This window comes from Pseudorasbora parva, chromosome 22, assembly GCF_024679245.1.
Source record: "Pseudorasbora parva isolate DD20220531a chromosome 22, ASM2467924v1, whole genome shotgun sequence".
Lineage (NCBI taxonomy): Eukaryota > Metazoa > Chordata > Actinopteri > Cypriniformes > Gobionidae > Pseudorasbora > Pseudorasbora parva.
Genome location: NC_090193.1, coordinates 2,830,980 through 2,846,793, shown reverse-complemented (window position 1 = coordinate 2,846,793; position 15,814 = coordinate 2,830,980). Strand labels below are relative to the sequence as shown.

General features: G+C 40.9%; 1 protein-coding gene across 1 annotated transcript; it reads left to right on the top strand.

Moving 5' to 3' along the window:
• Positions 1-247: 247 nt before the first annotated feature.
• si:ch73-267c23.10 (serine incorporator 1) lies at positions 248-14,888 on the top strand. The gene is made up of 10 exons (XM_067431305.1): positions 248-450; positions 3,514-3,675; positions 4,332-4,516; positions 5,877-5,956; positions 7,011-7,148; positions 7,225-7,394; positions 7,489-7,579; positions 8,754-8,955; positions 12,031-12,261; positions 14,267-14,888. Exons 1-10 carry the CDS (start codon positions 421-423, stop codon positions 14,403-14,405), a joined length of 1,428 nt encoding a protein of 475 aa, XP_067287406.1. The 5' UTR covers positions 248-420; the 3' UTR covers positions 14,406-14,888.
• The last annotated feature ends 926 nt before the right edge of the window (positions 14,889-15,814 follow it).

Genomic DNA, 15,814 nt, shown 5'->3' with positions numbered 1-15,814 from the left:
CAATCTAGCAAAAGTAAAATAATAAGTAGAGACTCCGATATGACGAATGCTTTGCCTGCTATTTAGAGTCTTATTACGGTCTATGATTTAGACACACAGAATGATTAATATTCATGAGCTAAATCTTTCGCCCAAGTATAGGTTGGCTTTTCAGAGTCCGTCTCCCTTTCAGCAAATCAGTAAGCTCTGTTGGGGAAACGTCACGAAGCCTAATTAATATTAATAGTGTTTGGTCACGTGACGGATCTCCCACCTGTCATTCCAGAACTCAAACACAGACGCAACTGATGCTGTCTACATGAATTTCTGCCAGCATATGTTTAATTCTGGTTTTAGTGGTTTAGTAATTATTCCGAAATGACTCGCTCATTACTTTAACAGGAGACCAGTGGTGTCGACTCTTGTTTGCGTTGTTAAACTATGGGTGCTGTGCTGAGGACCCTGACTTGGGTAAGTTGTTTTTTATGAATAGACTCAGATATTCACGTTTGTTTCGGTTGGTAATATAATAAATGTTCGTGAATCAAAGGAATATCATTCATGTGTAATGAAAAGCAGGACAGGTCAAGAAAATCCGTTACTTACGCTCGTGCTTAACGGGATTAATCGCATTGTTTCCTCTGACGGTCAATTCGCTTACGTCACGACAATTGCGTGGACAGGTTTATATTATATATTTATATATTTTACCATATGTATTGATGTATGCAAATTATCCCTTGCCACCAAATCTAATAACATGAGTATTCGTGCTCTGTTCCAGAATGGGTTATATTTTTCTATTGCAATGCCATCTTTTATTAATAATGTAAGTGGGATAAACTGGGAGTGTGGAATTTGCCCCCCAAAATTATTTTTGTATTAGATCAAAGAAGTGTGTCATAAAATTATACATACGCTATCCCATAATTTCCCTAATTTATTTTGGTATTGTGAATTTACTCTGTGGGAAAACATTTTTAGTATTTTTTGTGGTTTAAATCCTGAAATGTTATACACATTTTAAAAGAGAACAGTGATGTTTATTTATTTAATCTTATTTTTCACCAAATATTTTATACACAAATGTAAATATTGTAAGTGTAAGCAATAGCCTAGTCAAAAACTATGAATCTTTTTTAATAGTATATTATTTTCTTGCTCCATGGCGTGTAGAGTATTGTTGCCATTCTGTTTCATAACTTATAATAAAAAAAATTATAAAAATATATATACACCTTCTTACAAAACAACATTTAGATTGTTATTTAAAACTTTATTTCTCAGAACGTTCAAAACATTCAGTTCATTAAACCTTTACTTGGTTCTACTGGAACATTCAATTGTATATATTTTTTAAACATTATGGAAATACTTCTCATAACTCTTGACACAAATTCTGTCAAAAACGTTTTTGTGCTAACATCTTGAGAGCATTTTAACTTTAAAGGCACAATATGTAAGATTAAAATTACAAAAACTACTAGATCAGTGTATATTTTGTTGACTTGTGTACTTACAGTATCCCGAATGTTTAAGTGATTTTAACCAGGACACAGACTGTGTGTGTGTGTGTGTGTGTGTGCGCGTGTGTGTGTGTGTGTGTGTGTGTGTGTGTGTGTGTGTGTGTGTGTGTGTGCGTGTGTGTGTGTGTGTGTGTGTGTCGCCTATTGTTAACCGCAATTTAATTTTCCTTCAAATTGTGCAAATTGGAATTGCGGATTGAAAATACGCCTAATGTAATGAAAAAACATATACACTCTAAAAAATGCTGGGTTGTTTGAACCCAATGTTGGGTCAAATATGGACTAACCCAGCAATCGGGTTATTTTAACCCAGCGTTTGGGTTGTTTTAATCCTGCGGTTGGGTTATATATTTGCTTAAGACAACACAATCGCTGGGTTAAAACAACCCAACTGCTGGGTTAGTTCATATTTGACCCAACATTGGGTTGTTTTTTACTCAGAATTTTTTAGAGTGTATATCGCAAAAATTAGGATTTCTTTCATTTTTTACAGATGATATGTTTGGGACAGTTCTCATAAGAGACTTACAGGAATACTGGATTCTACACAGAAATGCCACAAATGATCACGAAGACCTTGAAACAATAACTTTTTACAAACAAATAGTGCTCCATTGTGCACATGGCTTCTCAAGGTGACAGCAGTATTAAGTTGTTTACAACAGACTGAGCTCAGATCAGATCTCACATCAGCTGATTTAAATCTTAGTGTCTAATTCATAAACAGTGTTAAACCTCTGCTCAAGTCTTAATAACTTAACAGTCTTAAAATTAATGTTAATTTATTATATATCGAAGTGTGCAAGTGTTTTTAAGGCAAACTGAGTTCATGTATCTCTCTTCTATATGGCTGTTTTGTCATCAGGTAATGCACAAGTATTGATACACTAATCAGGCATTACATTATGACCACCTTCCTAATATTGTGTTGGTCCCTTTTGCTGACCGATCTCTGATGGACTCCACTTGACCGCTGAAGTTGTGCTGTGGTATCTGGCACCAGGATGTTAGCAGCAGATCCTTTAAGTCCTGTAAGTTGTGAGGTGGGGCCTCCATGGATCGGACTGGTTTGTCCAGCTCATCCCACAGATGCTCGATTGGATTGAGATCTGGGGAATCTGGAGGCCGAGTCGACGCCTCAAACTGGTTGTTGTGCTCCTCAAACCATTCCTGAAGCATTTGTGCTTTGTGTCAGGAGCATTATCCTGCTGGAAGAGCCACAGCCACCAGAATACCGTTTCCATGAAAGGCTGAACATGGTCTCAGCAATGCTTAGGTAGGTGGAGCGTGTCAAAGTAACATCCACATGGATGGAGGACCCAAGGTTTCCCAGCAGAACATTGGCCAAAGCATCACACTGCCTCCGCCGGCTCGCCTTCTTCCCATAGTGCATCCTGGGGCCATGTGTTCCCCAGGTAAGCCACGCCCTTGGAGCACTTTTGATAGATACTGACCACTGCAGACTGGGAACAGCCCACAAGAGCTGCAGTTTTGGAGATGCTCTGACCCAGTCGTCTAGCCGTCTGGCCCTTGTCAAACTCGCTCAAATCCTTACGCTTGCCCATTTCTCCTGCTTCTAACACATCAACTTTGAGGACAAAATGTTCACTTGCTGCCTAATATATCCCACCCACTAACAGGAGCCGTGATGAAGAGATCATCCGTGTTATTCACTTGGTGTATATACATCATTAACAAAAGTGTTGTGTATATTTGTTCTTCTATACATGTCTAATCTTTCCAGTGACCATTTTTTGCAACTAGTTTTCTGTGACATGTCAGAATCTTCTCATGAAGTTTTGATGGCGATATCTGACACTCGGAGTACAGATTGCAAACACCGGCCAGTTGAATTGCACTGAATTTTCATGTTCTAAAACACTTTTATGGCCTCTTTGGACGGTCGACACATGCCATAATTAAACATATACAGTAATTATTAACATTGCCTTTGTATGCACAGTATGGCTGAGTTGAATTACCTATGTGTTTTTTTCCTTTTTTGCAGGTTTCTTGCTTTTGCGACTGCGCCGCATGTCTAAGGTGTCGATGCTGTCCGCAGATCCGGAGCTCCATTGCGACCCGAATTATGTATGCCTTCATCCTTCTGCTTGGCACCATCATTGCCTGTGTGATGTTGTCACCTGGTGTTGAACAACAACTTAAACGAGTAAGAATGACGCATTAGTAGGGTTAGAAATAATCAAATAACTGATAAAGGCTCGTTACGTTGTGTTGTAAGATTTGTGAATTTATTAACCAGAGATCAAGAAGATCTTTTGTCTCTTAAATGGTGAGATATAAGGATAATCAAACAAATATTGTTTGTAGTTGATTTGACAATGAAAGTTGAAGAAATTCTGAGGATTTAAAGGGGGCCTATTATGCTTTTGTCCATGTTCATCTGTCTTGAGTGTGTGATGTTGCTGTTTGACAGTTCTTATATTAGTTTCAGTGTTTCTGAACTCCCTAAACGCCTCCATTGTAGACTTGAGTTTTCTTCAGGAACCTCATTTAAATAATTAATATGCAGAATAAAGGGGCGTGGCCTGGTGTGTTGAAATTAGCACTAATAGTAAGGGGCGGGACATTTCCCAGACACACTGGAAGCGATTGACCAATCACAACACACTGCCTCAGCCGACCAATCAGAGCACATTGTGCATTTCAGCAGGAGGGAAGAGGAGCTGCAGCAATGGAGAATATAGGGAAATAATTAATATACAAGCAGGAAACCTGCTCTAGTAGAGCCTAAAACACAATCTAGAACATTATGTGGTTTAAGATAAAAATACTAACTTTTTCATTTCATGTCTCCATTCTTAGATCCCTGGTTTTTGTAATGGAGGAGCAGGCTCCATTATACCAGGAATTGTTCGATGTGAGATTTTTATTGGTTATAAGGCCGTGTACCGGGTTTGCTGTGGCATGAGTTTGTTCTTTATCACCTTCTCTCTGCTCATGATCAATGTGAAGAACAGCCGAGATCCCAGAGCTGCAATCCACAATGGGTTAGTGCAGTGAAATATGGGCCCAAATTACAACTGTTCGTTTCTGTGATTAGCTATAAAATTCCAGTGCATGTACACTCACCTAAAGGATTATTAGGAACACACACTAATACTGTGTTTGACCCCGTTTCACCTTCAGAACTGCCTTAATTCTACGTGGCATTGATTCAACAAGGTGCTGAAAGCATTCTTTAGAAATGTTGGCCCATATTGATAGGAGAGCATCTTGCAGTTGATGGAGATTTGTGGGATGCACATCCAGGGCACGAAGCTCCCGTTCCACCACATCCCAAAGATGCTCTATTGGGTTGAGATCTGGTGTCTGCGGGGGCCATTTTAGTACAGTCATTGTCATGTTCAAGAAACCAATTTGAAATGATTCAAGCTTTGTGACATGGTGCATTATCCTGCTGGAAGTAGCCATCAGAGGATGGGTACATGGTGGTCATAAAGGGATGGACATGGTCAGAAACAATGCTCAGGTAGGCCGTGACATTTAAACGATGCCCAATTGGCACTAAGGGGCCTAAAGTGTGCCAAGAAAACATCCCCCACACCATTACACCACCACCACCAGCCTGCACAGTGGGAACAAGGCATGATGGATCCATGTTCTCATTCTGTTTACCCCAAATTCTGACTCTACCATCTGAATGTCTCAACACATCAGGCACCATTTTCCAGTCTTCAACTGTCCATTTTTGGTGAGCTCGTGCAAATTGTCGCCTCTTTTTCCTATTTGTAGTGGAGATGAGTGGTACCCGGTGGGGTCTTCTGCTGTTGTAGCCCATCCGCCTCAAGGTTGTGTGTGTTGTGGCTTCACAAATGCTTTGCTGCATACCTCGGTTGTAACGAGTGGTTATTTCAGTCAAAGTTGCTCTTCTATCAGCTTGGATCAGTCGGCCCATTCTCCTCTGACCTCGAGCATCAACAAGGCATTTTCTCCCACAGGACTGCTGCATACTGGATGCTCTTCCCTTTTCACACCATTCTCTAAAAACCCTATAATGGTTGTGTGTGAAAATCCCAGTAACTGAGCAGATTGTGAAATACTCAGACCGGCCCGTCTGGCACCAACAACCATGCCACGCTCAAAATGGCTTAAATCGCCTTTCTCTCCCATTCTGACATTCAGTTTGGAGTTCAGGAGATTGGCTTGACCAGGACCACACCCCTAAATGCATTGAAGCAACTGCCATGTGATTGGTTGATTAGATAATTGCATTAATGAGAAATTGAACAGGTGTTCCTAATAATCCTTTAGGTGAGTGTGTATCACAGTTTGCCATTTTAATACTAGTATTTTGCCATGCTATGAAACTATTGAGACATATTTGAACACTTCTCTATATTTCATCAGGTTCTGGGTTTGTAAGATTGCAGCCATGATTGCCGTCACTGTTGGTGCCTTCTATATTCCAGATGAGCCTTTCACCCGAAGTAAGAATTTAACTTTTTATAAACCAGTTGTAAAATGTCAAACATGGCTAAATTCATTATATTGTTTATCTTGAATGTTAATATCTGGCATTCAATTATATCAGATATCACTGCTAGGGTTGGCAATCGTACACATTTTTCTGGTTCTGATTCCAATCAAATGATTAAACAACTAATGGAGAAGTGCACAATGCAAGGGTTGGGTATCATTCGAATTTGAACAATTCTGATTCTGCTTACCAATTCCTTATTTAGATTCCAATAAGAAAATAAAATAAAGAAAAAAAACGTAGATATCATTCACATATATAGAGGTCTTCTTGCAAAATATTATAAATAGTAGCTGAATATGAACAAAAATCAACAAACTGATTTTTTGCCTACGGTTTAAAAATACCATAGCAAAAACATCTAGCCTAACTAGCATATCAATTCCAAGCATAATTCAAGACAAGTAAACAAATAAACAAAATACCAATCGCCAAAATAAATACAATTGAACATAGCCATGAAATAAAAATGTTCTGGTGTTCAGGTAGAAACTGTAATCAAATGGAGAATATCACTGTACTTTATGAATGAAATATAGGCTACATTACTATATCCTATATTTTATGAATATAGTATTAATTTCATTTTATTAATATAGTATTAATAGTAATATAGTTACAAGAGGTTTTTTTTACTAGAACAGCGAGCGAATTTTCTCATTGTCTTCTTGTAGTGGTTTTGAGCAAACCCATTGAAGCTTTTTTTAAGTAAAATGAATTAAAAAGCGACAGATATCTGTTTTCAAACTCTGAAGTGTTTCATCTACATTTAGAGATCACACTGATGTTGTGTTCCTCGTTAGATTTTTCTCACTTGGTCTTAAATGTACCTTCATGAAATCTGCAGAAACCCTTAGCAGCATCCCTGCGGTAACAGTGTAAATCATCTTCTTACGTATTGATTTGTTTTGTTTAGTTGACTGGCCAAAGACTGAACCAGCTTTTTGAGACTTTCATAACTCATGTGTTCTTTATGCCCAGCTCATTTCTGTCTCTTTCGTTAGTGTGGTTTATTATGGGAACCTGCGGAGCGTTTTGCTTTATTCTGATTCAACTGGTTTTGCTCATTGACTTCGCTCACTCGTGGAACGAGTCCTGGGTTGATAAAATGGAAAAAGAAAACGCAATGAGGTGGTATATAGGTAGGCAAATATGTTACATGGCTGAATATTTAGTCATTATATGTATGTTGAGTCATTTTATAACCCTTCCTTCTAGCCTTGCTGTCGGTAACAGGACTGAACTATATTCTGTCCTTCACGGCTGCCGTTCTGTGCTATAACATCTACACTCAGCCAGAGGGATGCGTGCTTAACAAGTTCTTCATCAGCTTCAACATCTCAATATGTGTCATCGCTTCAGCTCTGTCTGTCCTGCCCAGAATTCAGGTAGTTACTGTTAAAATTGCATTTTGTTGGTCTTGACTCTTGTACCAGCTGTACAGTTTTCATTGTAATTAGATCTGTGTGTGTGTAATTCTAGGATTACCAGCCCAGATCTGGTCTTCTCCAGTCGTCCATTATGACTTTGTACACCATGTACCTTACCTGGTCAGCCATGACCAATGAACCAGGTTAGCAGCTTCAGTTTTTGTACATTTAATCTTTTTGCGTTCACAACCCTCTTCTTTCTTTGTTAAATTAGACAGTGTGACTGAGGCTGTATCTAATTAATGATTAGTCCAGATCATTGACTGTCAAAAAAAATGGAAGTAGTGTCCGTGACGTCACCTGTAGGTTTCTAGAGCATTTTTTGAAGCCTAAAAGCCGGCCGTTGCCATCTTGTCTGCACGTCACTCCTGGATAACTGAACATGGACAAAGAGGCGGGACGTGGGTGGAGCTGAGGAGCTGAAACCACGCCCATCTAGCTCGACCCTAGTGGCAATCCACCTGTCACTCAAATTGGCAACGCCCTTAATTATGCAGAACATTTTTTTGTAAAACAAGTCTCTGAGAGTGTGTATGTGAAGTTTTAGCTCAAAATACCCCACAGATCTTTTTTCATAGTATGTTAAAATTTTCACTTTTTGAGGGTGAGCAAAAACTGTTTTTGTGTCCCTTTAAATGCAAATGAGCTGTTGCTCCCCACCCCCTATCAGGAAGAGGGCGGAGCTTCAAGAGCTTGTGTTAGCAGCTCCCATTACCTCATGCTGACACACACTGAAAATGACAGAAACTATTCAGCCTTATATGTTCAGACTGGAATCACTGGCAATGATGGAGAGACTCAAGAAGAAGTGACAACCTGTAGAATGAGACAGGACGTTTCTGAATGGTTAGTTGATGAATTATGAGTTCACGATCTTAAGCAATTCTGTTTGATCGGACCCCACGGGCCAGCCTTCGCTCCCCACGGTCATCAATGAGCCTTGGCCGCCCATGACCCTCTGGCCGGTTCTCCACTGTTCCTTCCTTGGAGCACTTTTGATAGATACTGACCACTGCAGACCGGGAACAGCCCACAAGAGCTGCAGTTTTGGAGATGCTCTGACCCAGTCGTTTAGCCGTCACAATTGGGCCCTTGTCAAACTCGCTCAAATCCTTACGCTTGCCCATTTTAGTTCATGGTCATAATGTTATGCCTGATCGGTGAATAAGTAGTGCTCATAAAAGACTGTTATGATTGTAGAGGATTGGACCAGAAAACAGTATTCATGATGTCAACTTGATATCAAAATTATTTATTTTCAATGCTAGGTATGTCAAGGTCTGTCAGTTTTTATTTGTGTCCATCCCTCACCTCCAGACCGCACATGCAACCCAAATCTGTTCAGCATCATCCAGCAGATCACGTCCTCCACACCCGCCCCGCTGGAGATTGAGAACCAGACTGCCGTCATCATCGTTGACACTGAGGAAATCGTGCCTTCGGCCCCACACCTGCAGTGGTGGGACGCTCAAAGCATCGTCGGACTGGCCATTTTTGTTCTCTGCATTTTGTATTCAAGGTACAGTATTTATTTTATTTTATTTTAATTTATAGTCATGGACAAAAATGCCTTTTTTCCCCTAATAATTAACAATTCATTTTCATTATTTCAAAATAGGTTGGATTTGCATGTACGGTGAATGAATGAGCTGTCTTGCAAAATACTTAAGTAAAAATAAAGACGTTTGTATTCAAGGTCAAAGAGCAAACACTATACAGCATTTTAAAGGTCCCATTCTTCGCGATCCCATCTTTCAAACTTTAGTTAGTGTGTAATGTTGCTGTTAGAGCATAAATAATACCTGTAAAATTATAAAGCTTAAAGTTCAATGCCAAGCGAGATATTTTATCTAACAGAAGTTCCCTTTCAAAGCCTACAGCGAGCGGCCGGTTTGGACTACAGCCCTGCACTTCCTGCTGTAATGACGTCACTAGAACCGTTTGTTGACTAACGCTCCGCCCACAAGAACACGCAAAATAGGGGGCGTGGTCCTTTTGCTCTCGCAGGTCGAGAATAGGAAGCGCTGTTTTTGTAGTGTGTGTTTGTCGCCACGCCATTGAAACGCTGGTATTTTCATCCCGGAGTCAGATCACCTTTGTTTGGCCTTCCCACGGACGCTGTACGTAGAGATCAATGGCTACAGTTTATGGTTAACTCGATTCTGGAAAATTATAATCACAATTTAAAACTATGTGCAGCACATTTAGCTGAGGACTGCTTCCTCAATCTCAATCAGTTTAATGCCGGATTCGCAGAAAGATTATTCTTAAAAGACGACGCAGTTCCCTCTGTGTCTGGAGAAGGCGTTGTTTATGAGCCACAACCGGTAAGTGTATTTTATTATTTAAGTCGGTCCGTTTAACAGTTTATGTAACTCATGACACAAAGTGCAATGCTGTTTAGCTTTGTTAACTAACGTTAGATGGTAATTGAAACTAATCCGAAAAACTTAGCATATAAAAGTGTAGTAATTCATTCAGACACCATCGATTGTTGGTGTTTGTAATGATCAGTTTAAACTCCTGAATAGACAGCTGACCGTTCTGAAACATCCAGCAAAAGTCTTTCCTGAGCAGGTTGTAATCGATCCTCTTCGATATTCTCCGGGTCTGATTCCGACTCAAATTGATAAGGCAATATAGACATTTTTGCAATAACATTGAGCGCGTTATGGTAAGAGGCGGGACCTTTCCGGGCAAAGTGTGCTAAGCTGCTGTCCAATCACAGCGCGGGAAGCGCTGGCCCAATCAGAACTCGTTATGTATTTTTGAAGGAGGAACTTCATAGAACAAGGAAATCATCAGGCCGCTTTTAGGACAGAGGAAACAGCGCTGTACAGATAAGTCAATTGGGTGAAAAATACTGTGTTTTTTTACACGCGAAACATGAACTCATGTTATATTGCACACTGTAAACATAATCAAAGCTTCGAAAACACGCGAAGAACGGGACCTTTAAAGCTATTTGAAGCTGCACTGAAACTGTCATTTGTACCTTGAACCGTTTGAGGTCCATTGAAGTCCATTACATGGAGAAAAATCCTGGAATGTTTTCATCAAAAACCTTCATTTCTTTTCGAGCGAAGAAATAAAGACATAGACATCTTGATTGACATGGGAGTGAGTAAATTATCAGCAAAAGTTTATTTAAAAGTGAACTAATCCTTTAATTTCAGTTTTCAAATCATAAACACTTTTGTTATAGTCATTTAAAAATGTACAATTGTATGAAGAAATAAATAACTTCCACAAGCAGCTGATTTGTGTATAGTGCACACTGCAATATCTATATTTGCTGACAGCAACATAGTGTCTGGTCCACATCTGGTACGCTTTGAGTCCACATGTGGCCCGGATCTGGGCCGACTCTGTTGCTGTCTGGGTTGGTAGGAAAAACTAATATAAGCACTGATGTTAATTTACTGAAGTGGTGTCCAGGAAAGTGTTCATCTGTAATTATGTTTTTACTGTATACTATAGAGTATACTGTTCATTATCCCAAACAGTGTGTGCTACTGTAAATAAATTGCTGAACAAATTACTGAAAAACTAAAACAAACTCTCATGACCTCAGTTAAAGTTTGATTATTATGCACATAGAAGTAAAAATATACACATTTTAATAACAGATGTTGTATAAATAAAAAAGTTAGGAATCATATTTGTTTCAAGTGCTTTTTTATTAGGAAGGGTGTGGGCCTCAAATGTCTAGACCCGGCCCTGGCAGTAGTTTAAACAGATATAAACATTCTTGAATTAAAGGTGCACTATGTAGTATTTTTGCAGTAAAATATCCAAAAACCACTAGGCCGGTGTTATATATTTTGTTCAGTTGAGTACCTACAATATCCCAGATGTTTCCAACTATTTGTAAATTGTGAGAAAATTGCTATTTTAACAAAGGACCGGGACGTTTCAGCTTAGCTTTTGAGGGAGTCGCCTGTCAATTGCGTCATATCTGCGCTACCCTCGGTTTCGGGTTTTATTTGGCAGGAGCGCTTTACTCTTAGCAGTGTGAACAACTGAACGCACGGAGTAACGTCATAACATCGTTTTAAACACATTTAAATGTATCTAATATGATAAACAGAGCTCCATTACCTCAAAATCATAACCGGAAGAGCGGATCTGTGCAGGCGCCCGGCAAATGAGTCCCGTCCCGTCATAATAAAAGTCCCGGTATTCGCAAGGCGGGTATTTGTTTAACAATCGCTCCAGCAGCTGTGCTCAGGTCCAGAACACTCGCTCCTGCTCTGCTTTACACTACAGTAACGTTAATAACCGCATGCATGAACGTGATTTCTGCCCGAGTCCTATTTTCCACCGGCTGTGATGAGAAGACCACATCTCCCAAGATGCTGCGCTCACACTTTGCATCATCAAACTACGCATTTGTTTTGCATAGGCGCCCTCCAGTGGACAAAAGCTGCATAGTGCACCTTTAATATCGTAGTAATAGCAATAAACATACTTGAATAAATGTCTTAATACTCTCTAATATCACAACATAAGCATCCAGATGAGCCATATTAAAGTTCTACTGCTTTTGCCACCAAGAGCCTAAATAGGTTTTTCTGTTTGTTTTTTTTGACAGTATACGCTCTTCCAATACCAGTCAAGTTAATAAACTAACCTTAGCGGCTAAAGACACAACGGTGGTGGATGATAGCAGCACAGGAAGCCCTGAAATGGCAGAAGAGGCTACGACACCACTACATGTGGAGGACAACGAAAGAGACACTGTTCAGTACAGTTACGCTTTCTTTCACTTCATGCTGTTCCTGGCATCCCTTTACATCATGATGACCCTCACCAACTGGTACAGGTGTGTGTGTGTGTGTGTGTGTGTGTGTGTGTCGTCATCACTAAAATACTCTGAAGAATTCTTTAAAGTCCCCCTGTGGTAAAAATCGAGTTGTTTTTAAGTCTATGGTACATCTGAAAAGTATTTACAGCACTTTTTGTTGTTACAGCCTCATTCCAAAATGGATTACATTTATTATTTTCCTCAAAATTCTGCAAACAATACCACATAATGACAATGTGAAAAACGTTTATTCATTACAAATAAAAAACTAAATAAATCCCATGCACATAAGTATTCAGTCTTTGCTGAACTTTGTTGAAGCACATTTGGCACAACTTACAGCCTCAAGTCTTTTAGAGTTTGATGCTCAAGCTTGGCACGGCTATTTGTGGGCGGTTTCTCCCATTCTTCTTTGCAGGACCTCTCAAGCTCCATCAGGTTGGATGGGGAGCGTCGTCATAGCCGTTGTCAGATCTCTCCGGAGATGTTTAATCGGGTCTGGACTCTGGCTGGGCCACTCAAAGACATTCCCAGAGTTGTCCTGTAGCCAGTCCTCTGTTATCTTGGCTGTGTGCTTTTGGTCGTTGTCCTCTTGGAAGATGAACCTTCACTCCAGTCTGAGCTCTAGAGCATTCTGGATGAGGTTTTCATCAAGGATGTCTTTGTACATTGCTGCATTCATCGTTCCCTCAATCCTGACTAGTCTCCCAGTTCCTGCCACTGAAAAACACCCCCACAGCATGATGCTGCCACTAGAGTCCTGCAACGGGTCGGGTACCCGCATAAAAGTGGCTAAAACGGGTGGATTGTGACATTTATAAAATTCACGAGCAGGGATGCGGGCGGATAATTAACTCTGTGTGGGCGGGTAGTAGCGCGGATGAAAAATATGTGCAATATTTCTGTGGCGAGGTGGACCAGCTAGAGAGCGTGATTGTGAATGAGCGTCACCTGCGAGCCACACCGGTCTCGAGTCCTCTCATGAGGGAGCTAGGAGGCGTATAAGGACGAGCGACACCAAAAAAGCACGAGAGATCACCAGACCTGGATTTGATGTTGAGTTGTGTTTACGTTTTATTGTGTGTGGCAGTTGTCCGTGAGGGGCTGCCCGCGTTACTTTCGTTTTGTTTGGTTAAAGTCGCCTCCTTCTTTCCCCCTCGGACATACTGTATTACAATGTCTATGTCCAAATTACCATTATACATACACGCAACAACGATATGCCATTTGACCCATCACGTCATCCCCCACCACTTTCAACTTTTGATGATGCCTCTCGTAGCCCAGATGGAGCGAGCGTTGCAGGAGTAGCAATGGATGAAGTAACAGTTGGTGAGTGGAGTAGCTATATTAAATTGTTGACAACGAGTCTTTAAAGGCACAGCTGTTTCATTAGCCCATTCATGACACTGAAAATCAAGCATTTAAATTGAAATGATTTTAGCATGTGATTTATCGCGGGCACGGGTCAGGTAACGGGCCAAATGTTAACGGGTCTGGGCGGGTGCAGATTTAATTTGGATATTTTCATGGGTCACGGGTCGGATCTGGCCTTCCGGGTACGGGTGGGGGCGGGTCTCCAAAAATGGACCTGTGGAGGACTCTGGCTGCCACCACCATGCTTTACTGTAGGGATGGTATTGGCCTGGTTTCCTCCAGACATGACGCTTGCCATTCAGGCCAAAGAGTTCAATCTGTTTCATCAGACCAGAGAATTTAGTTTCTCATAATCTGAGTCCTTTAGGTGCCTTTTGGCAAACTCAATTTCCTTCAATGCTGCAGAAATGTTTCTGTATCCTTCCCCAGATCTGTGCCTCGAAACAATCCTGTCTCGGAGGTCTACAGACAATTCCTTGGACTTCATGGCTAAAAAAATATTGAATTTAATCAATCTTGGAATAAGGCTACATAACAAAATGTGGAAAAAGTGAAGCTCTGTGAATACTTTCCGGATGCAGTGTAGTTCTATTTTGTAAAACTATTTCTAATTGAGTGATAACATTGATTTGTATTGTCTCCACAGTCCTGATGCAGACTACAGTGCCATGACGAGCAAGTGGCCAGCAGTGTGGGTGAAAATCTCCTCCAGTTGGGTCTGTCTCACGTTATACACCTGGAGTCTCATTGCTCCTATGATTCTCACCAACAGAGACTTCACATAGAGGCATTTCAGCAGTATGTGCTGCAACCTTGATGCTATTATGAAAATAACATTTCTGTGTTTGGCACGGTAATGGATATGAAAATGTTGATATGTTTGGCCTTGGTGGAATAGATCTGCTGCTGCAGAGCTAGTATGGGGCTTGCTACAGCCAATACACACACACAACATGCTGCTGTACAATATAGCATATGTGAAATTACCCTTAGCAGATCTATACAGGTGGAGCTGGGGAAGGTGGTGGCGCTGAACTGCTACCATTAAAGCTCAGGGGTCTCCATGGGCTGAAGTCCAGGAGCCCTATTGGCTGCACGAAAATTATATTTTTCAAATAATTATTTGTATACATGGGAGTTCGCAGTAGTGACAAAAGCATTTAACAAATAATTCTGCTGTTCCACAAGTGCCACCTACTGGCAAAGAGTGAATTTGAATATTCACCATTTGACCCATATTTTTATGCAGCATACAATTTTAAATGTTATCGTCATCATTGTCTGACTCCAGTTTGAGCATAAAAGGCTGAACATTTTCAGTGTGTGTCAGCGTGAGGTAATGGGAGCTGCTAACACGAGCTCTTGAAGCTCTGCCCTCTTCCTGAAAGGGGGCGGGGAGCCGCAGCTAATTTGCATTTAAAGGGGCACAATAATGACGTTTTTGCAAGTGACAATTTTAACATGCCATAAAAAATTATCTGCGGGGTATTTTTTTAGTTAAGCAGGGCTGTCCAAAATCAATCCTGGAGGGTCGCTGTCCTGCAGTTTAGCTCCAACTTGCCTAAACACACCTCTTGGAAGTTTCTAGTATGCCTAGAAAGACCTTGATTAGCTGGTTCAGCTGGGTTACATTGGGGTTGGAACTAAACTCTGCAGGACAGTGGCCCTCCAGGAGCAGGATTGGACACCCTTGTCTTAAAGGTCCCGTTCTTCGCGTGTTTTCGAAGCTTTGATTATGTTTACAGTGTGCAATATAACATGAGTTCATGTTTCGGAAAAAAAACTGTATTTTTTCACCCAATTGACTTATCTGTACAGCGATGCTTCCTCTGCCCTAAAAGCGGCCTGATGATTTCCTTGTTCTATGAAGTCCCTCCTTCAGAAATACGTAATGAGTTCTGATTGGGCTAGCGCTTCCCGCGATGTGATTGGACAGCAGCTTAGCACACTTTGCCCGGAAAGGTCCCGCCTCTTACCATAACGGGGAGATGCAAGCGCTGAATGTGCGCTCTTCTCCACCTGCGAGAGCAACGAGACCACGCCCCCTAGTTTGCGTGTTCTTGTGGGCGGAGCTTTAGTCAACAAACGGTTCAAGTGACGTCATCACAGCAGGAAGTGCAGCGGTGTAGTCCAAACCGGCCGCTCGCTGTAGGCTTTGAAAGGGAACTTCTGTTAAATAAAATATCTCGCTTGG

Bases quoted from the DNA above. Each gene is read 5' to 3' on its own strand.
- si:ch73-267c23.10 (XM_067431305.1), top strand. From the start codon at position 421: ATGGGTGCTGTGCTGAGGACCCTGACTTGG. The intron at 7,395-7,488 runs GTAGTTACTGTT...GTGTAATTCTAG, and splicing joins CTGTCCTGCCCAGAATTCAG to GATTACCAGCCCAGATCTGG. The intron at 12,262-14,266 runs GTGTGTGTGTGT...TTGTCTCCACAG, and splicing joins ACCCTCACCAACTGGTACAG to TCCTGATGCAGACTACAGTG.